Here is a 23,983-nt window from a genome sequence, read left to right as displayed (position 1 = left end):
ATGCATACAGCACGTGAGAGGTAGTAAAAGAGAGCGTATTATCCGTTCGAGATGTTACGTGAAAATGTAGTAAAAATTCCATTGACATTTACTAGAGAAATGAAACAATGAAAGCGAGGAAGCAGGTATATCTAATCAGGGGTATGAATCAGACGACGGTGATCGATAAAACAAAATTTTCCGAATTTCACACATGTGAGTCTCTACAATAGACAAACTTCTTCAGAAATGTGCCTATTGCAAAGACCATCATACTCCACCGATTGCGCTAGCCAAAGATTTTTTAACAAATGCTGAAGTGTTTTTTCCTTAGAACGATAAATTAAAAAGTGCATACTGCAGATGAATGAAGTGTTTCGAATGCTCTAGTAATTATCTTGCCCTTTCCCAATTAACATGCGTAAATCGACTCTATCATGATACAAGTGTTTGCGTCCACTTTCTTAAGGATTGCTCATTTAGTATGAGAAGCCACTCTTTTATTCCTCACCATTGCTTTGAAAAAAAAATGAAAAGGATTTGAAGGTATATTGATTAGCTGTTTTACTCAGAAGTCCAGCACTTCGCCCCTACATTATCTTCTCCTACAACATCATAAGCTAAAGATTGCTATGTTCAGCCCTGATGTTCGGACTGGATGTTTGGCAATGTTCTTCCTGTAATGAAATTTCCACCAAAGTGCATGCCGAAGTTAATTTATTCGATGACATGGAAACAATTGAGTGCCCACTAAGAAAGTAAATAACATACAATGGAGGAATATTACAGAAATGATCTCGTATTATACAGTAATTTCGCCGGACAGGTTCAATAGTATAATAATAATAATAATAATAATAATAATAATAATAATAGTAATCCTTCGGTCCTGGGTGGAGAGTATCACATGAAAAAGAGGTTGCGAAAATTTAAAATAAAGTTTTTCTAAGGCCGTGTTTGAACCGACGCCGGAAAGCGAAATTCATTAATAGCCCACACACTAGAACACTTTTTTTACTTGATTTATTGACAGCTTAACAATATATTTCTGCAATTTAACAAAAAACTACAAATTGTACAACATAACTACTGATCAAAAAAACCGACCCAAGTTATGAGGGGGAAACAAAAATACATAATAAGAACGAACATTTTGACATTTGACATGCGCAATGTACATAAACAATTTTTATTTGTATTCTGAATAATCTACATGAGTAACCAGATAGTACACCGTATAAGCGCACAAGCAGAGCATTGAATTTTGTTTAGGCTGCGGCATATAGCATAAATCAGGAAGGCGTAATAAAGTATCTGGGAATACTTTTATTCTACAGTGGCATATACACCGTGTATATCCTAACATGGTCCGTAATAAATGCCATATTGGTAAAACCTTAGAACACGTCGTGAGACGATGTTCAGAATTATCTTCCTGTCCACAAGAGTGACATACGTTGTTTGCAAGTAAGTTAATGCGTACTAACTGAGCAGGTGTAACAAGAAGACCATGTACGACTTTATACCACTCAATGCGTATACATTGTGGTATGACAGGACTATTTATAGTTTTCCAAATTTGCGTCCAGCAAGAGGTGGGACTTATTCTTTCGACACGAGAGATTGTGGTATTATCAGAAAGTAACCTTGTATTGTAAAGGGTTTTTGCAAGCTCTCTAGAAGAAAGAGTCGGATCTCGTTGTAAATAACTGCCTTGTCGTAAGAGTTCTCTTAAATAAGAGGCAGAGGGGAGTAAGTTACCTATACGGCGCAAGTATACCGATTCTTTCATACCAAAAAAGGCCCACACTTTAGTGAAGAATTGAGATTGCTGAAACAGTTTACAATACAATTTCGTGAAATACAAAACATAACACTTTAAACCGATATTGATCAAATTATGGCCTCCACTCTATTTCCTTTTACACAATATTGAATAAGGCACACAAAAGATTTGCCCTTGCCAAATATACCAAAGACTCAAAGATTGAATTTGGCGGAGACTATCCTTCCGAGCAGGCAAAATTTGGGCAATATCCCATAATTTATCATGAAAATTGCTATGACAAACCCAGATTCGTTGTTCCAAATTAAATGGTCGAAAACGAATATTCTGACAAAGTAACTTTATATTAGTGACCACTCTCTTCCAATTAGAAATAATCATTGAGGAAACATTTTACTGGTAGACTCTACCTAAGATAGAGACTTGCGACACAACAGATATAGTAGTCGGCAGATAAGTCGGAGTTGTAACACCAAACTGTAAAAATTTACATTTATGCATATTCAAACTAGCTCGAGCAGATGTTCTAAAATGAGCCATAACTTGCATAACTTTTTGATAATCGTCTTTTGAACAGATAATGACACTAATGCCGTTTGCATAAGATCGCAATGCAAGTTTAGGGCCGTTTATTGGAATTTCATTAAGCTGGCGATCGAATTCCGTAATAACAGGCAGGAGATATATACTAAACAACACTGACGACAAGGAGTTACCTTGGCGTGTGGACTTACGAGTTGGCAATGCCAGGGTCAAGAAACCATTGACTTGTAGTCTAGAAGCTGCATGTAAAAACAGGGTTTGGACTTGTTGAATGAAATTATGAGGTAACCCTATATGTTACATATTATAAAATAAATAGGAATGTGTCACATTATCAAAAGCTCGACAGAGGTCTAAACTCAGTAGTCCACAAATAGTACCAGTGTCATCAAACGAATCAAATGTGTCGCGGAAGTCCATTAGACCATCTAACATTTTGTTACCAATTCTAAAGCCAGTTTGGGCGTCATGCAATAGATCAGGCATGAAAGGTTGCAATCTGCAAGCAAGACATTTCGCAATAATATTGTAATCACAGTTGAGTAATGTTATAGGGCTGTAATCACTCAAGACCTGGAGATTATCTTTTTTCGGTATTAAAACAATGAACCCCGTAGCAAATGTGGTAGACACCTGACCCGTCTCTATAATATAATGAGCGACTTCAAGAAAGTCCGAGGCAATAATATCCCAGTAACATTGATACAAAGTATACGGAATTCCATCAATTCCTGGACTACTCAATGTACTAGAAGATTTAACTACTTGGTGGATTTCGCCCATTTTATATGGTTGGGTCAAGAGGTGTGTTTCAGAGGTAGGAAAAATCACTTGCGGCAAAGGAAATGTCGAATCAGACTGAGTAGGATCAGGTATGTCATTAAATTTATTTTGGTATTCGAAGAGAATATAAGCCGCTATATCAGGTTGCTTCTGAAGGACATTCGCATCCCTTGTATGAAGAGAAGAAATACGGAGACGTTCTCGTCGGCGCGTTTCTTTTATATGATGATACATGCATAACCTTTCGTGTGGAATCGTCAGAGGATCATGTTTTCTTGCCGTAAACCCTTCTAAGTTTTTGCGTTGCAAATTTGAAACTTTTGCTTTAAAAAATGCCAATCTTTGATATTGATCTGGAAGATCATTCCTGTGACTCAATTCTTGGAGGCATTTGTGATAAAATTGTAAAGTATGTGTAGTCTGTATAGCCTGATCTTGTGCGATGCGCATAAAGAAGGTTTTGGTATTGGGTTAAACCATATTCTCCCACCCAATAAGAATAGAGTTGAAGTGGGGCTTACGTTCACACCATATAATCCAACAGTTTCGAAAGTTTTCCTTAACTTCAGGTAAAAGTAAGAGAGAAGAGTTTAATTTCCAATAAGATTTACCCATTAATTTTCGTGGTACATCATAAGGTATCCATATTTGTACTGCAAAATGATCGGAGAAAGAATTACCACGCACAGCATACATCACTTGTGGTGTACACAACGTATCACTGAAATAAAATCTGTCTATTCTGCTCTTAGTATTACTACGGACATACGTGTACAAATTGTCTTCCTTTTTAAAAATAGCAACATCCTGTAACCTAAGTCCATCGACTAAATATCGTAATTTAGGACTGTAACTAGTGTCTCCTGTGGCATCTTCGCCAGGTCGAATAATACAATTATAGTCTCCCCCAAAAATTACATGATCATATGTCAGATTAAACATATTTACTAACGTTTCATTAAGAAATGTCTTACGTTCATTTATTTTATTATGCCCACTAGGAGAATATACAGGGTGGTAGGTATTTCCACCGACATACTTTGGATGGCGATTCCTTACAGGAAATGAAAGAAAAAAGTTCAAATAAACATATGCTGGAAAATGCCTCCTTTCAGAGTTTTAGTCCATTGAAAATTCGAAAAATCATTTTTCAAAACTCCCTAACTTAGAAAATATAGGACCTATCCCAAGCGGTTTAAGAAATTTCACAGTAACTAGTATACTCTCTATCTAAATATCCATGCTTTACCATCCTCCGTTATCGGTGAAAGGAACTGTAGAAAGGAAGTTGAAGTACAGGAATGCTCCTTTAAGTACTAGTGGTGCGTTCGTTTCGCTGGTACCGGTGATTTCTGAAACATTGATATTTAGATAGAGCGTATACCAGTTCCTATTTGATCCCTTAATCTGTCTGGTATACGTTCTATTGTTTCTAAGTTAAGAAGTTTTGAAAAATGACTTTTCGAATTTTCAATGCATCAGAACTCTGAAAGGAGGCACTTTCGGCCCATGTTTAGTACAACTTTTTTCTTTCATGTCGTATAAGGAATAGCCTCCCAAAGTTTGTCTGTGGAGTTACCTATCACCGTGTACATTAAGAAATAATATTTTTGTTTAGCCGGACAAGGTGTTGATTTTGAATAATCGAACAAATTGTTGAAAAATAGAAACAACAATTGAAGGATGTTACTAAGTAGAAATAAATAATGTGTAATCGTGTTGATGTAGAAATGGAGCCATAAGTGGCTGAAGTCTTTTGTATGTTAAGGATAGTTAGAGCCAGTGTGGCAATTGATATTTTAGGGTTTATGAGCCAAGCGTGGCTGTTAATAATAAGGTCGAAGAGCCGAGAGTGGCCACTGTTATGGTAGGTTGATGAGCCAAGAGTAGCTTTTGATATTTTAGTGGCTTATGGTAACGCCAAGTGGGATCATAGTTATTGTGATAGTTTTTGGGATACAGGAAGGCTCCTGTTTAACTGAGTGTATTGGTGTAAGTCCATTAAAGGTTGACAGTGAAAAGAAAGTGATATAATTCATTTGTAAACTCTAGTAGATTTGAGAAGTTAATTATAAGTAATACTTTGCTTCACTGAAGGTACCAACAATTTAAAAAAAAACTAACAATTTTGTTCCAAAGAAAACCAATAGCACGACCAATAGCACGCATGACACAGTTGGTGTCATGCACAACTGAGTAATCTCAAATTCGTGCTTGATCAAAATTTTAGTACCTCTCTGGTTCACTCCCAAATTTACATAAGATTTATAACCAGTGAGATAAGCGAAATTATCTTCAACTACCTCTTGTAAAAATAATTCCGGGATCGTGGTCAAATATAAACTGTTTATACATTTGTCGTTTCGTTTCAGAACTCATGCCATTAACATTAACAGTAACACAACTCAATAATGACATAAGTTAACACATTAAACTTAGTAAACAAAGTAAACACATGGCAACCTTAACACTCATTTCCTGTTTAATGTAAACAACTAAAGGAAAACGAAGTATGCAGGTATTTACAGACCCCGTTTCAGTACAGTCCATATTGCTTGCCTAATTATCACCCGTATTTAATTTCTTTTGTGAGCCAGTACTATTATTTTGCAGATGAAGCGCAATTTGTTGTCGTTTTCGTCCTTTTGGCGATGCATTATCATGTCTTTTATTCTCTAATTTCGAACCTTTAATTTTGCGCTGGGTAGATCGTAGTAACGGAAAATCATCATTACTATCGATGCCATCGTCCTTGAGAAGGTCAGAGTTATTATCGTTTGTTTCAGTTTGAAGCACACAGGAAGCCTCTGTTTGCTTACTGTCGACACTCCCCGTTGTTGTTGTTGTTGCTGTGATTTGACCTTCAGTTACCACGGTATGAGCGAGTTCCACGAGAGAAACTTCCCCTGGTGTTACGTCAGCTGTTTCTGCCTGTGTTTGGTTCTCAGCACCTTCGCTTGGAGCTACAGGTCAAACATCATTAGAACTGAATTGAATTTCTTCCTTCGCTTCAAGTAATTCACTGTCCGTAGTACTACATTGGATGGCAGAGAAGGGAGGTACTTTACAGGGAAAAGTAGGTGGTATACGCAACACTGTAGGCCGAGTATTTAAAGGACAATTATAGCGTTCATGTAATTCTGAATGACATCGTTGGCAAGTTTTAGGCTGTCCTTCTTAAATAATATGTCCTTGATATTTTGAAGCCATCACAAATGATGGAATGTTTCGTTTAAGCTGGACACGGGCAAGATAAATGCCATTATTTACAGTATATCGATATTGTCTAGACCATGCATCAGGTGTAACACTTAACACATTACCATAGGCACTTAAAGTCGTCTGAATGCAAGGAATTGAAGTCTCCGGGGCAAATTAAATATGTGTAACACTTTCACTTCTAACGTAGCATCATTTACCAACACTTTAGCAACGGTTCCATTATTATATTTGAAAGTGAGTTCACCGTTAGCGTCGCGAACAATCTGCTCCATTCGAGCCTTCCGCACTAATTTTAAATAAACACAACGCTGGGTAGTCGGAATTTGAAAGGTCCCCCACTGTATACCTTTACGTCGTCTATAATTTTGTCTTTACTTTTGTTTACAGTGGGGGACCGTAGGTACCCCATGAATATTAATAATCTTTAAGGAGACTTATTAACTTGTTGATGAAAGGAATTATTTACATTACAAAGTATCTTGATTGGAGTCAGTTTCGCAGTTTCCGTCGGAGGTTTTCATTAAGGAACTTTACAGGGAATTAGCTATTCCACATGTTGTTTACCGCCAGCAAATCCCTCCAAATTTATTACGGTAAGGTTTTATACTCTTTTATTACAAGTTTACTTTTGAGGTCATATAAGTATTACAATAATTTTAAGAAAAAATATTGACGTTTCTATATAATCAGTATTAAGTGCATGAACGCGCCTGTTGTATAATCGGAGAGTTCAAGGTTCAAATTCTGAGGTCGGCCATCATTAGTGAGACCTTCTTTCTTGTATTCTGGCTCATACAATAAATGCCAAGAAGGTATCTTTCATTAAAATTTGCAGTATATCTTTATGGCCAAAAAAATAACTAAAATGTGGTGACGGATTATACCTGTACGACCGAGATACGTAAACAGGTAGATAGATACATATACCAAATCACGTAGCACAACAACCCTAAAGAGTTAAGGCCTGTCACTCGGCTTTCAGTGGTTGGCACGTGGTCAGCGTAAAACTATTCACAGCTACTTTGACTATCTGCTTTGCTTCAGGGTTGCCCTCGGTACTCATTTCTGGAGATTCCTTCTATTCATCCGCCTGGAAACGAATCCAGGTCGCTGGATGGATAGTCAGACTCTCTACAGAATTCACTATTGGCCAGTCCAGATAGATATATATAGAGATGGATGGATGGATATATGGAAGAACGTGTAAATAGATACTGAGATACATGGATGAATGCAAATCATGAATCGTTTACATAAATTACATAAACAGTCTGCTATGATATATATATATAATCAAAAGAGACATAGAAATGCCTTTCCTGATTCTTTGACAATACCATTTATTGAAACACGCATTAAATATACGTCTGATGAATGAAAAAGGGGATCAATTGCGAAGAAGATATGTAGTGAGGCATACAAGGTAGATAGGAGCTCAAAAAAATGGTTACTAAAACTGCTATGAAAGCAATCTTTAAAGTATCATGTATATCATCTTGCTAACAATACGTTATCAAGTCAAAACAGACATATAGACGCTGTAACAGAAGTTGTGTAAAGATAAAAGGCAATAACAATAAATTTAATACAATTTCTAATGGGGTCACTTAGGTAACCCATTTCATCGTTTTTGTGATGATTTTGAGCTTGACTGTGCGAGGTTTAACCATTTCTAAAATATATTTCATCTCCACTCTAATCTATACTAGAATTGGCCTACTTTCAGTTTAAGTTCATCCTAATACAGTAAATATGGTAACAGATAGCGAGAAGCTTTTTCCGTAATCGATTAAGCGTCCAAAGAATATATTCCATTTTCACTCTAATGTCTCTGTTAAAACCAGAACTTGCAGAAAGCAACCACTTACGGTTTTAACAAAGGTCGTTATTTGAGTAAAAACGGTAATAGATAGGGAGAAGTGCTTTCCGACAGCATCCGAAGCATAGATTACGTCTCTATTCTTAACTCTCTACTAAATTCAAAAGTGATAGAAAACCACTAAACCTTCAGGATTTCGATATTGATGTACACAAAGCAAGAATTATAGGAGATAAAGAGAAGGAGTTTTATGGAATCGATGAAATCTACAAAGGACATGTCGCATTTTAATTCTTCAGTTTCTACTAAAACCAGGAGTGTAGAAATCCACAACGACTTCTGATTTCAATATTACTCAACATAGAACAAATGTGTTAAGATATAGCAAAGAGCATAGAGCAAAGGTACGGGTGTCTTGTACAACAGCTATGTTTGTCCATCCGTCTGATCTTCCGTCCAACTGTCTGTGAACAAGTATTGCAGTTTATTTTTTAATTGTTTTAGTGTCTCAAAATAATATACAATCAGCACCCACAATATACTACGGAATCAGAAAATGGTTGAAATTCCGGCTTGAAATCCGGTACTTTTGGCTAGAATACTTATTTCCACTAAGCAAAAAATGTAGAATATCAAGAAAGTATTTTCCATCGATTCAGGGCCCCAAGAATAGATTCCGTCTCCAGCATTACATTCAAACCGGAAAAGATAGAGATCCTTCATTAATCTTTATTATAGATTAACTTTGCTCTTACTTCCATTAACAGGTTTAAGTCCAAGCCCAAAACTTTGATGGCCAGTAACTTGGAAACCAAAGACTTTCATTAAACCAAATTTAAAATGTTTGTAGATTCTAATAAGCTTAATGTGTATATACAATATCTTGCTGTATGAGCCTTTAGTTCATGAATTAGTGACCATCAATTCCCGAAATTTCATGACAAATAACTCCAGAATCAGTTTTGTACACCATAATATATCATATGTGTATTAAGCTCATCACGGTATACCCTATGTGAAACCTGGTGAAGATCATATGAGTTACATTGATCGTCCGTAATCAACATTTCTTGGTAAATTTGACTACGTCTAAATCTCAAATTTGATAGCCAATAACTTGAGACGTAACAGTCTCAATTTAATTAGATTTGAATTGGTGAAAGATTTTACTGCGCTTAGTGGGTATATGAATTATTATATTGTGCATGTTTGGTTCAGGAATCATGTTGCCCACGAGAAATACTGTTTCGTCGCTTCGTTTCGATTCTCGAAGTTTATACTCGTCTGGTCTCGAATTGTTTACGTCTCGTTTGTAAAATATATGTACTAACTTTCCATACCGGTATTCTTCTTAATGTCTTCTAGAAGTTATCAGATTGCTTCCGCATGACGTGAGATCCACGAAGGATGTGAAATAATAACAGTTCAATTATATTTATTACTGAAGTATATTGTGTAGACTTGCATATCAATGAACGTTGATAGATGTATTTCATTGTTTTCATACAATGAATTTGTAGTTTTCATACTATGAATCGTGTAACATTAAAACAATGACTGAGATCTAAAACATAGGTGAACTAGTGTTGCCACGAGACTTGATAAACTTCAAGTGTCGTATCGATTGTTTATTAATGTTTATACACATTTCTGGTTATTTACGGCGTCTATAGCATTAAACTCTTCACGTACGAAGGATGACGTCCCTTGGTGAGTACAATATCCAGGGAAGGTGAAAAGGAAGAAAGGAGCCGGGAGGAAGTTGAGTTGAGTTAAGTTGATTTTAGTTTAGCGTCCCGTTCTGCAACGAGGCTATATGAAACGTGGACCTACTGAATAACGTGGAATCCGAACCAAGTGAGCTCCCGCTGGGAAGAGCGGGGAAGAAGGAAAGCGGTCTTGGGCCTGTATGTTAGGTACAATCCTGGCGTTTGCCTGCTGTGAATGACGAAACCTCAGGAACAATTTAACTCAGGATGGCTCGAAAAAGCTATTACTGCTTTTAGACTGAGTAACCTCTTCGAGAATCGAACCAGGGACCACTTATAGCAAAGGCAAAAGGTTAGCGGATTTATTACGTGAGACCACTGATCATCTCATCTGGAAAAGAAGACAGGAATTGTCAAGTTTCTCTTTCGCCTTGATTTTGAAAATGCACTTGTCGACCCGTTTTTGAGTCTAATGGGCAATACTATTCTGGACTTTAAACTGGCCATTAATAAAACCACAAATTTGGTTATCTTTAATTTGAGGACCAAGGATCTAAATATTTCATACGCACATTGAGCTCATAAATTTCATCATAATGATAAATTTGGTCAAATTCAGATGAATTCCACCAATCGCGTTTTACAGAAATTTCTTGATTTTACTACGCCCAATCTCAGTTTTGATTGTCAAGTGAACCAAAGATCTGGATATAATAATATATCATATTAAGCTATCACGTTAGTAAGCTACTTAATATTTACTATCATACCAAGTATGGCCAAGATTGGATGGGTACCTTCGATCACAGTTTAATAAAATTTCTTCATTTCATAAATTCCAAACCCATAATTGATGGCAAATAACTTAACAAACATGGCTTATTATTTCATATGTTCACTGAGCTCGTTCAGGTTCATTAGCACTCCAAGTTTGGTCAATATTGAATGAGTTTCATCGATAGCATGTGATAAATATTCTTTCAATATGACCAACTCACTCTGATTAATTATAACACAAGAACCAAAAGCACCATAATATTTAGATCTCAATCATCATTTAGATTAAAGGGCGGATGAGGTTCAGAAATGATTTTAAAATTAGATAATCTCAGACGTCATAAAGTTAGGTAAATGAATCTTCTTATGAAAAGTCATTATTGAAAACAAATGGACACATGACCCTCTATTTTGCAAAATTCCAATTTTAAAAGCAATTTCTATATTTTTCGCTAGATCGGATTCTATAACGTTGTCTTTTGTTTGTGATATCATCACGGAAAACGACTCACCCATTTAAAATTAATTTTGAAACACTGTTCTATGAAGTTTTGTCACTTCACATTAATTAACGTATGTATCCTGAGCAATCGAGGAAGTTCAAAATTTAGGCCAAAAATAGAGTGTTGACGGTTTGTATAACTATACTTAATTGAAATACATACTTACCCTAAGCTGGAAGGAGATAAAATTATTTTAATAAACCTATTTTCCCTGTGCGAAGGACGGGCATTTCAACTAGTTATTAATAAATGCACGGTTCGATTTATGAATACTACTACTACTACTACTACTACTACTACTACTACTACTACTACTACTACTACTACTACTACTACTACTACTACTACTAATAATAATAATAATAATAATAATAATAATAATAATAATAATAATAGGGTAATAATAAACATTTTGTGCCGTTTTTTCCACATGGGGAGAATAGGTTTGTGGAAAATAATTGAATCCTATTGCCTCCCGCCTTTAGCATACATATTTTAATGAAAGTTTAATGAAAAGGTACACTAAATGTTTTATATTTTGTGTATATTATGAACCCATTGCACACCATGTTCTTAGTATACGCTCTGTAATTAAAGTGACACCATAAAAAGCCCGTTCGAAGTACGTGAAAGCTATATTCCAAAATTTATTTCAAACGATTTAATCAGTTTCAGGTTTCCAGTTATTCGATCACCTACAAAATCGTTAATTTTTACATATTACATTTCGTACCCTGCATGTCCCTTTTTCACTTCACTACACAACTAACGGCCAATGCTTCTCTTGAAACGAATTCTTCAAGTTTGCCTCTGTGTTTGATAATGTTTGCTCTAAATAAGTAATATAAACCATAAAATTGAAATTTAGATTTGAAGTATCATCTAGCATTACACTCGGGAAACTGAAGATTGTATACTGTAGTCCCTCCCATTCGAAAAAATTCATAAGGTTCACTACCGTTTGTTCCTACGCGACAGATATTACACTACCTAGGTAATAACCCTTTGACGGAATTACGTAAAGAATACTCGCAAACTCTTCAGTATAATCCAAGTGATATTGAAGGTAAAATTAAATATGCATTAATGAAAATAATTAACAATAAAGTTGTTAAGTTACACAAAATTATTACATACCGTAAATAATTTTATTCAAATATCATTCACTTTCTACAACATGTATCACGCAGAAGAACTTGTATTCAGTGTTTATTAATTTAATTTATTACAATATAATCTGAGAGTGTATATGATTTTCATTTCATGCCAATAGCGAAGAAATGCAATCCTGAATCTTCAGGAGGCTTTTGGTGAGCCCTGTAACTTATTTTAGCGCAAATGACACAACAGCTGGTGGTGTGAAAAGATTACCACCTTAAGAGTCACAAAAAGATATTGGCGCTTTAAATTTGAATGTTACCAGTGATGTAGTGAAGGAAAATTTGGCCAATCGAGACCCAAAAAAGTATAAATATCATTCGACACAATTAAAGAAGACTGCACTGCAAACAAAATAATATAGGTTTCAGATTTACAGGAACATTTCCATTACAACAGTGAACGCATTAATATATGTTGTGGTAGTGTGGAGGTAAAGTGCAGACAGGTATTTTCAAGACACGGACACAGCGTCTCTAAATAAATAAATAACCTTATTATTCTAGAATAGTCAACCCATCAATTAGGAGCAGGTAAAAAGATTCGGTCTGTCTAAATTTTTACATTAAAATATCAGTATTTCGGAATCTCTGAGGGACAGAGATATGACATCTCATTTAAAATAATTAGATACATATGAAATACACAGAAGGAGAAACGCAAAATATTGTCGATGGTAACACGTGGCGATGTTTGCTAGAATTATATATATATATATATATACTAGCAGCGTTCACCCCGCTTCGCTGCGGTCACCCCGGAACGCAATAAACCTTGTTAATTAGATAATTTTTACTTTTTCGCTTTCAAGTGATATGATAAAAACCATAGTAGATTCCAGTAAATGTTAACATTATATCGCCTGTCATTTATGTTAACCCGCCGAGTCACATGGTCATGCGGGTTGCATATAAATACGTTTATTTTTACCTATGATGAACTAATAACAAAGGATTTGTACGTATGGACACTTGAATGGTCAATTATCTCAAGACACTGGTAATTGAAAATTAAAGTGATATGATAAAAACCATCTAGGGTCCAAATCCTAATAACCCCCCAAAAATGAAAGAAATTGGTTCAGCCGTATTAGCGTGATGAGTTCACAAAGGATTTGTGCGTTCTCTTTTATATATATAGATATAATGGCAGGGGGTTTTCGCCGGCGAGGTTAAGATCACACGAGCTGTCGATCACGTGAGATTTTGAGCAGCAAGATGTTCACCACACGAGTTTCAACCATGCGAGATTTTGCCGCACAAGGTTTTGTGCGACAAAGTTCTGGGCACAAGAGGTATTGACCAAGAGAGATCTTGAGCAGCAAGGTTTTGGGCAAGCAAAATTTTAAGCAAGCGAAATTTTGGCCCGTGGGCTTTTGGACAGCAAGGTTCTGGCCGCAATATTTCGGCGGCGAGGTTTTGTACTCATTCTGTTGGCACACGATACATGTAGGAAACCAGAGTCGATTTCAGATGAGGGCACATGAGATTTGATTTCTTGTTCGAATGAAGGTTTAAATTTTATATACCGTAATAACTTCGGTGCTGAAAAGAGATGTTAAGCCAAATGAGATAATTTACACGCATGTCTCTACTTCCTAACACCATCTCTGACTCATACACTTCCTAATGGATTACGTAAAAACATATCTTCTTTTCAATACATAGTATAAATGGAACGTCGCTATCAGGATTGAAGAAAATCATGATGTTTTTATTAAAAAGCTACATTTTCTTATTTTTTCAACATTTAAATCGGTTTTCTATTTAAATCACTTGTACTAGTTTTTTTTTAAAATAACGGAGTACATTTCTTTTTCAGTTGTCTTCAGATTTGTTCTTATATAAAGTTAAAATAAAAGCGAAATTTGGACTTTCCTGATTTTTATGTTACGTTTCTGGCATGTAACAGTTACTCAGTAGAAATTAATTACTATTCTCCCAACATATAAGAGTAGGTGATCACAGTGATATTTCACTCCTCAATATTTGGATGCAAAAAATATACTTATGATAATCATACTGCATATTTGGTTTTACGAAGTTCAATCAGTAACAAAACAAGGTACAATATGTACGTGTAGAATTGCTACAATTTTGCAAACTACAAGAATTTTGCATTGCGTTGCACAGCTAATATGTAACTGATTAGCTAATTAATTCTATGGCCTATGAAACCCGAAGGTTCACTGCAGCGTTCACAAATACCTCCATTGACTTCTGTCCTTAGTCAACTGGATCCAGTTTCTAATCTATATTCCTATTTCTGCAAGATCCATGTTAATATTGTCCTCCCTCCTCCTAAGTCTTCCTAATGGTCGTTTTCCGATTGGTCTTTCAGTCAAGACTTTGAAAGCGTTTCTACTTTCTTCCATTCTAGCTGCATAACCAGCCCACCTAAGTCTCCTAGACTTGACGATCCTAACAATGTTTGATAAACGGCATAAAATATGCAGCTCCTCTTTATGAAGTTTCCACCATCCCCAGTTCCCGTTCCTCATGGGTCTGAATATTCGATTCCGAATTTTATTATCAAATACTTTTGGTCTACGTTCTTCACTCAGAGTAAGCGACCATGTTTCATAACAATATTGCACAACAAGCATGATTTTATAAATTTTAAGCTGAAATTCCTCGACAGAATTCGCGAAGACGAAATATTGTGAAGTAAATAATAACATGAATTTCCAGCTTTCAGTCGACATTCAGTGTCTTCATGGATTTGGTTTTGGTCTGTTAATATTGGTCTAGAAATTTGAAAGTTTCTGTAGTGAGTATATATCCCGTTTAAAAGTTTTTCTTTAAAATTGTATAATTATTCAAGATAAATTTGCATATCAACATGAATTGTGTTTGAAATAGAAATATTTGATTTCAAGTTATCTGTACTCAGTATGACAATGTGCCATACCATAATATGTAAGATGTCTCAGTAGTAAGGTGTTTCTAGGCAAGGATAGCAATTTCTTTGCAAACATATTTTTCCTTCTATTTACAGTATTAAAACTATCTGAAATGCACGTTCTTAGTGCGGGAAGTATATGTCTCTGGGAAATATATGAAAGGTATATTTATATCCTCTTTTCCACTCCTTTGGATCCGTATTTGAATCGAAATAAAAAAGAAAGCAATCCAACTCAAGCAAGGCGCTATGTATCTTCGAAAAATCCTTTCAACTAGTGCGGCCATTATAGCCACGGCCATTATAGTCATATAGCCACGCTGCTGACAGATATGCTAAACTTATATTTCCACTCATCATATGTGAAGCTTCCGGGTTCTTGACACTATAGAAAGGTAGAACCCTTGCTTGGTCTAGTGGGTAGTACACTTGACTTGGTTCGCGTGATTTCGATTTCAATTCCCGGTAGGGGTACAATTCAACGACCAAATTAGGTCCACGTCTTCTTTAGCCTAGCAGGCATAAACGTGGGACGTTAAACTAAGTGAAACTAAACCAAACTATAGAAAGGTAGAATACGTATACCAGAGGAATGTTAATTCAAGAGTTATTACTCTTGTAATGAAGCCATTATTACTAAGATCTTATAAAAGTAGTCCGAAATCCTAATTCACAAATCTCCTCTGTTCCAGCTTTTAATTTACAGTAGCCATGACCCTTTTTGAATCACACGAAGACGTAGCTAGTCGTTTTACCACTACTTTATTGGCTTAATAGCTGAGAATGATAGTAAGGAAAATTAAGTTGGTTTAAAATTGTTTCACTGGTTCGAACTAACACAAGAAAACTTATGCAATTTAATCATTCTTGTACACAACAATTACTACATTAGATAGTTATTCTTTTTGCAGTGACTTCCCTGACGTGCCGTCCTCATGGAGGTCACGCTTAGTTACGTTACAGTAATTAAACTAGAACCTGCTTTATGGCAGAACACTGAAACACAGACGTAGGTACTACAGCATATAAGGCAACTATATTTCCTGTACTCTAATACAATAAACTACTTTTCATTCCTGAAGTTGTAGCAACAATTTTAGGGAGTTTTGTGTCTCCTAACTAGTATAATAATTTGCATAGGACGGATCTACTGTTTGTGAATTAACATTTTCCGAAAAACAATTCTGATTAAATATATAAGGGGGATATGGGTATACTAATCAAAATCTGTCCGAGTGAGATAAAACTTGCAAAATTTAATCTCCCGAACGTCCTGATAACGAAAATAAATATTTTTTTCCTTTCCGTGTTCGGAGAGATCAGAGGAAGCATAGCCAAGAAGGACAATTACGATTGGAATGAAACTTGCAGGATCCATAGCTCTTCAGCTTACGATTCGAAACCGAGAAAGTGGCTCCGCGTATCGTAGTCGCTGACGCTCTCGCCTTCGGTGCGAGCGGTCCCAAGTTCGATTCCCGGTGGGGGCACTCAGTCGAAAAAGTGTAAGAGCCTTTTCAGGCCAGCCATACTGAATGAGGTTTTCCTGGGTTTTCCTCAATTCCACCAGGCAAGTGCCGAAGGATACCTAACTTATTGGTCCCAGGCCGCTTCCTTCCTTCCCCAATCCTTTCTTCCTTCCATTTCCCCAGATAGTGTGTTCGCCAAGGTACGTCATCCCTCGAAAGGTGATGGGCTAAATGGCCATAGATGTCGAAAGCCCAGAAATCTAAATCCTAATCAAAACCGAGAAATAACACGAGGAACAAATAAGAAAAAATAGAAATTACGTTTGTTGTCAGAGTGTCAGTAAGAATAAATTTTACACGTTTTATCTCATTCGGAAAACATTTAGGACTGTGCCCTCTGTCACCCTTGCACCTTACATCTTCAAATAATAATAATAATAATAATAATAATAATAATAATAATAATAATAATAATAATAATAATAATAATAATAATAATTATTATTATTATTATTATTATTATTATTATTATTATTATTATTATTATTATTATTATTATTATTATTATTATTATTATTATTTAATCATAAGGCAAAGAGCTATGAATCCTGCAAGTTTCATTACAATCGTCCCAGTCTTTCTACGCTGAGCCCAAGACCCAAACTATAGAATTTTAAGGGAGGAATATGCCTGTTCTGCACAAAAGAAGTGTTTTTCTTTCATTTCGGTTGTTAATCGTAATTCAAAGAACTATGGACCTGCAAATTTCGTTCCCATCGTCCCAGTTCTGGGCTAGACTCAAGACGTAAAGCAATAGTTCTTTATGAGGACACATGATTCTCAACTCCTGCCAAATAAGTAAAAACATAAGCTTAAAAATTAGTTTTCTTCTCGCGAATTATGAAACATTGCATTTTACAAATTCTATCCCATTCGGACATTCCTTGAGGAAATTAATGAAATCTTTAAGTTTTACGTCCCACGATTATGCCGACTATGCTAAAGAAGACAATGATGATGGAAAATGAGTGAAGGCAGAATGAAGATACTGAGTGAAAACGGGAAAATCCCGAGAATACCCACGCACACGGTGTTTGTTCACCACATTCACTTGGCGCGAGCTGCGATTGAACTAAGAACCCCATGCACCAGAGGTGAAGGCTCTACTACTGGGTCACCGCGGCCTCAACAATTTTTGAGCAGCATACCTTTTTCACCACTTATATGTGTAAACAGGTATTTTAAAATTTAGGCTGAAGAACTATGGATACAGCACGTTTCGCTACAATCGTCCCAGTTCTAGGATAGCCCTAAGCCCCGATATATAGGATTTTATCGGGGAATATGCTCCCTCCACTCCCACCAAATACACCAAGAAAAATATTTTAAAATTATTCTCGTTCTCTAAATATTAGTGAGATGAAATTTTGCAAGTTTTAGGACTATATGATTTGGACAATTTTTGAGGAGTATGCCCCCTGTCACCCCTTATGTATGTAAATATATTTATTTTTAAATTCTAGCTCCGAGTACTATGGAACCTGCGAGAATCGTTCGAATCGTCTCAGTTCTTCTAGGTTAGTAAATATTCTAAATGAAGATAGATAGAACATTATACACTTATCTGTCGAGATTCCACCACTCTTCCGTAGATTTAAGTAAGATCTTCAGTCAACACTATTAAACTACTCTTTAAACTACACTATTAAACTACAACATGCAGCACGAACATTTATTGAAGACACGGCAAACAATCAGACCCTTGCGTGCGGTATCGGGAATTTCCCGAGACCTTGCTATCTGCGCGTAATGCAAAGATGCCAACCCGTAGTGGACGTTTGTATTTCGGAAGTTTGTATTTGAATGATGTATTTCGACGTTTCTTTTTGTTTTCCTTTCTTTTTCTTCTTTTCTTATTTGTCGCTAAGTTTTGTTTTACGATAGAGACACGTAGCCACTCTGAGAATTATATTGGGTCAGCAGGAGGTGAGTCTGGGCTATGGGCTATTGTGTAATGTAAACGGATAAACCTAACAATGTATAAACGTTAAAAGACATTTGACATAAAAGAACAATTTAGAAAATTTCCTCAAAACTTCATACAAAATAGGTTCTCCACACATTTCCAATTGATTAAGATACTTCCCCAAACTTGGGAGCATACCACGAAAGTTGACAACACTGACTGAGGAAAGAGAATACTAACCCCCTCGTCTCCACCTCACCTCTTTGTGTGTTTCTCGAAGGGTATGAAGTTTTTTATATATTGTTGGTACTGAAAGTTTTTACACGCTACAGGCGTTGTTGAGACCAGGACCTAACAAACATAGTAAAACACTACATAGGATATCTTGGAAACTACGTCGTATAAGCCAAAGATGTCTCCACCACCGTCAAGAGAATGTAATGACAAACATATCGATGTAAATTCACCTCCCTAAAAGCATTATTTCTGGTCGAAGAATTTGTCCCAACGAGGTCGGTTTGACAGCAAGTGGCTAACAAGTTATGCGTTACGTGTATATCTGTGTGTGTGTGTGCTTTTGTGAATTTCTTCCAGTCTGTATGGTTAGCAGATACACCTTGAGTGCGGGAGAGCATGGTTCGATTTCCGCTGGGAACTCATGTTGTTATACCACTCTAAACTGTAGACCTATGTCTCAAATAAGCACACATATATTGTATATGACTTTGGTACATTTATGTTCTTACTTGGGAGCCGTCGAAAATTTCGGAATACAGAGTCACGTAGACCGAAAAGTGAGAAGCATGGGTACAGCGTAAAACTGCCATGGAAATATAAGCTCTTTAGGCTATGTTAATCCTGACATATAATGTAACTAGCTTGTCCAAGTAACAATGGAGGAAAAACAATCACCTGCAATACTCTTATAACCGAAAATATTTTCCAGATATTATTACCCCTTTCTCCTGCAGAATGAAAGCCCTGACGAAAATGCAATATTATTTACATATAACTACAACATTATTTTGTGTAATATAACAAACAGAGGCAGCTAGAACCCAGTGTTTCTTTCCTTTCGAAATTTTTCCGAGGGTTCGCTTCCATCTCCCCCTTCCCCAGAGAATAAAATAAAGAAAGTTGAGATTGCTTGTTATTTGTGTACAAGGGACGCAATTAAAGTCCCAGTTCAGCACATTCGGAATTAGACTTTCCCCTGAAGGAAAACCTGTTAGTATTGTTAGTATTTCTCATGTGGTCTCACACACATAAAGTACAAGAGTGTAGAACTTCATATGCCATCGTTAATGGAAATTTTCCCCTGAAATCGTGAATTGTTATACGGATAAAATTGAAGGATGGAACATGTTTAGAGGGCTTGCACGTGACATCTAACTATACTTTTGAACAAATGTGTTATAGATGAATGTCTGCATTGCCTCTATTTTCTTGAATGATCTGTCAGGAAAGTAAATGTACACCTATTTTTCGAGTCTGGCATTCCTGCGCTCCATCCGTGGAGAGTATGAGAATTAAATCAATCAAATGTTTACTGAGGGGCAAAAAGAAAAGCTTAATCTGAATAAGACATTGCAGAGGGGCACAAGCTGTGAATACGAATAGTGCATTGTGTAAATAAAGGACGACACCGAAAGAGAAAGCCAGAAACAGCTGTTAAACTTACAAAAAAAGAGTAAAAATTGTCGAAGTGAGAACATAAAACACAAATACAACAAATACGCCGACAACTAAACGGTCACCATGCCATGATCTTGGTGTAGTGGTTAAGGTGCTGGCTTACAAATGCAAAGGACGCAAGTTCGAGTCCTGGGCAAGGACATTTTTAAAAATTTTTGTTAATAATACATACAACTCATGAGAGATGGTAAAAGAGGTCGTATTTAGTTTTTCGTAGCAATTATTATTGGTAATGTTTAGTACTGATAATACTTTTAGTCTTTGCGTATTGCTTTTGTTCTTGTCTTCATTTCGAAAGAGAAGAATATCCGAACAAATGCCACCAAAATTCCTCATATTTTGAATGTAAACGCCATTTGCAATTAGTAAAGAATAAAAATTGAACGTTCCGATGTAGCTGCAAAAAGTAAAAGGAAAAACATGGAAGTCGACCATACTCATGGTTACTAATAATACAATTTCTACATGCCTTACACCTCCCGACCACGTGTCTACGTTAGCAAGTAAGAGGCTTGTGTTTAGGTTAGGCTCATCAATACGTTTTGCAAAGGGGCCCGGTTTAGCTCTGACGCACCACAGGTGCGAGAAGGGAGAAAAACACTTTTTCTCTCTCCCTCTGTGTGTCTATTTATCTATCTATTTGTATATATATATATAACGCTATTTGTGAATGCCATAACCACCCTAATTTTCAGCCGATTGAGACGAAACTTGGCACAAACATTAATTGTTGAATTATCTTGATGAGTTCGTTAACCAGAATAATCAGATGAAAATGTTCAAAATGGTGGCCCTTCAAACTCTTAAAAAGTTCCAAGGGAACCAAATTTCGCCCATAAATAGATATTCAGAAAGTTTGAATAAATTTTCTTCTTTTACTGAAATATTTGTGTGCAGAAACTTATTGAAATATTGGACCCGATTAATGGCCTAAAGAAGGTTCACGACCTTTCGCTACGGTCAGGGTTTTTTTTTTTTTTTTTGCAGGAGGGGGTTATTTTCCTATCGGAACAAGATGATTGTTAGTGATGATATGAAATTACACATTGAAAGTGAAGTAACTTGTGTAACGTGTTATTTGAAAGAATAATATAATAAATGTGCATTCCTCTAACACAGAGAACTCATGTATTTCGAGTTCGGGAGCCTGAATGGCGAGGAGTGTTATTTGATTTGCTTTTTAGTAACACATTGCATTGCAAATAAAGGTAGGCAACATTAGTGGTAAGTAAAACAACAACAACAACAACAATAATAATAATAATAATAATAATAATAATAATAATAATAATAATAACAATAATAATAATAATAATAAAAATAAGTATTTTTTGTGGCAAGGCAATATCTTCTTCAAACGTAATGATTGTAACGCCATATCTCCCTTACAAACAAAATATTAGCAATTTATATCGAGAGAACGGGAAACTGTAGAGCGATGGGACCAACGTTGGACAGCATGCACTCATAGTACTCAGAAAAGTAAGCGATTTCAATGCAAAATGAACGAAGAGTCATTGTCATGGGTACTCATGGGGCCACGGCAGAGCCCTCTTTAGGCAAAATGTCGATAGCTTATATCGAGAAAACAGGAGGTGATACTGGGATGGGACCAACGTTGGACACCGTGGACCCATAAGGCGCATCGAAAAAATTAGGGAGGCGGCCGGCAGCCAGCCTTACTTATTTCCACATAATAATATAAAATTATATTGTCGAAATACACACACGAGTTAGCTACTAATATTTCATATTATTATTATTATTATTATTATTATTATTATTATTATTATTATTATTATTATCTACAGCGTCTTTTCATTACGTGAGCATGTTTGACATGAAACCAAAGAGAAAATCCATCCTGTAGGGAAAAGAAACAATACTTTCTCTCAAATGGATTAAATATCAAGCCGAGATTGATTCGAACTCGCATGGACGGCGCGAAAAGCCAGTGCTTTGTCCACTATTTTTTTAACTGACTCACCGAACGCGTTTCAGTAACTTACTTATTGCTAATTTTACTTGCTTCACTCGTTTAACTTGCTTTTTCTAATAACTTATAACGACAGAGACACGAACACAGAAACATCGAGAACAGTTAAAAATGATAGATGCTCTCCCGCCGAGAATCGAACCCGAGACTCCATACACCCAAGGCTCAGGTGCTAGCCTCTAGACCAGCGGCGATGGCAACGCTCACTTCCTGTGTCGTTAGGGATTACGACCACTGTCTTGCCAGCTATCACTTCTGTGGGTTGTATACTATGATCACATGTTTCTTCTTTGCTGGAAGAGTAAAACCTACATTATATGTAATACATGAGGTATTTAGACCTACATGCTCTTCATATAATGTAATAAAAGGGCCATGGTGTCGGATTTTAATACATGACGTATTGCAGTATACAACATGCTTTGCATTACTTGTTTGTTTGTAGACAGCTACTAGCTTACTGTTCTGAAAGGTTGTGTATAAACTAGGGATAGCCCGTTCCGGAATTATTAGTTTTCGGACTCCCGAAAGTAAAGCCGGACAAATTCCGGAATTCGGAAAATTCCAATTTTGTAATAATTTCGGAATTCGGAAAAATCCGGAATTTAGAAATTTCTGATTTCTTTAACATTCCGGAATTCGGAAAATCCGGATTTTTTCGAAAGTCGGAGTTTTTCTCAATTCCGGAATTTTCTAAATTCCGGATTCTTTCCGAGTTCCGAAATTCTTCTCAATTCCGGAGTATAACTGAATTCCATAATTTTGCGAAATCCGGAAAGTGAAAGTTCCGCTTCCGAAAAATGAATTTATTTTGGTTAATTTGAATCGTGGCGGAAATAAGTCTTTGACCAGGTAATGGCGACTGCTTTGAAAGAAATGGGGAGTATGAGAATTCAATCTGTCATATTTGTAGTTTCGTGTGGAGATGAACGAACTTGTGAACCAGTGGTTTAAGAAAAACTCAAGTTATTAATATAAACTTTGCCGACTTCATAAAAGAAATACGAAAGACATTTTGAATCGAAAAATATAACATACAAGTTTGCAAGCGGAGACAAAGAAACCTAACGTAACCAGACTAAAGACGGATCGTTCACCGCGTAGCGATCGCGGTTCAGTGGTCAAGGTGCTTCTGCGAATGCACGTTGCAATTTTTTTTTCTTACTTTAGAATTTTTGATGGCGATTGATCAGCGATAACATACGTTTTATTATATTCAGATATTTGAATGCTCGGATGTTTCAATACTTGAACTATCAAATCTTCAGGAATAATAATAGTAATAATAATAATTATTATTATCTCGTAGAAGATTAAAAGCTAGAAGCTAAATTATCGCTCAGGTCATACCATTACAAGGAGAAACGTTACATTTGGAAAGAATATTTCGGTTTGGTTTAATGTTGCTCACGAGAAGAGGAGTTTCTCATCTCGTTTCTAAAACAAATAAAATAACATGAGAATTAACATTTTACATTCGAGACGGGTCAGGGCTAAATCAAAATTTTCGTCTCTCTTTGGAGATGAGAATCGAGACGAGACGAAAAGTATCGTAAACATTTCCCGTCTTGTCTCGATTCTCGAAATAGTGTATGTCCATTCTTTAAGTAACAATTGCTCTGTAGACTGAATCTCATAGGCTATTTCGTTACATTGTATTTCAGAGCTCATTGAATTATG

At 36.1% G+C, this 23,983-nt stretch overlaps 1 protein-coding gene across 1 annotated transcript in view; it reads left to right on the top strand.

The window, feature by feature from the left end:
• The first annotated feature begins 3,423 nt into the window (after positions 1-3,423).
• LOC145685401 (vitamin K-dependent protein C-like) overlaps positions 3,424-23,983 on the top strand; it is an 80,257-nt gene continuing 59,697 nt past the window's right edge. Inside the window, exon 1 of the mRNA XM_081757796.1 lies at positions 3,424-3,500. Coding sequence (XP_081613922.1) covers positions 3,424-3,500 — 77 coding nt within the window. The remainder of the gene's footprint in view (positions 3,501-23,983) is intronic.

This window comes from Thermobia domestica, chromosome 5 (assembly GCF_964235325.1).
Source record: "Thermobia domestica chromosome 5, izTheDome1.hap1.1, whole genome shotgun sequence".
NCBI classification, from domain to species: Eukaryota; Metazoa; Arthropoda; class Insecta; order Zygentoma; family Lepismatidae; genus Thermobia; species Thermobia domestica.
This window is presented reverse-complemented; position numbering and strand designations above follow the sequence as displayed.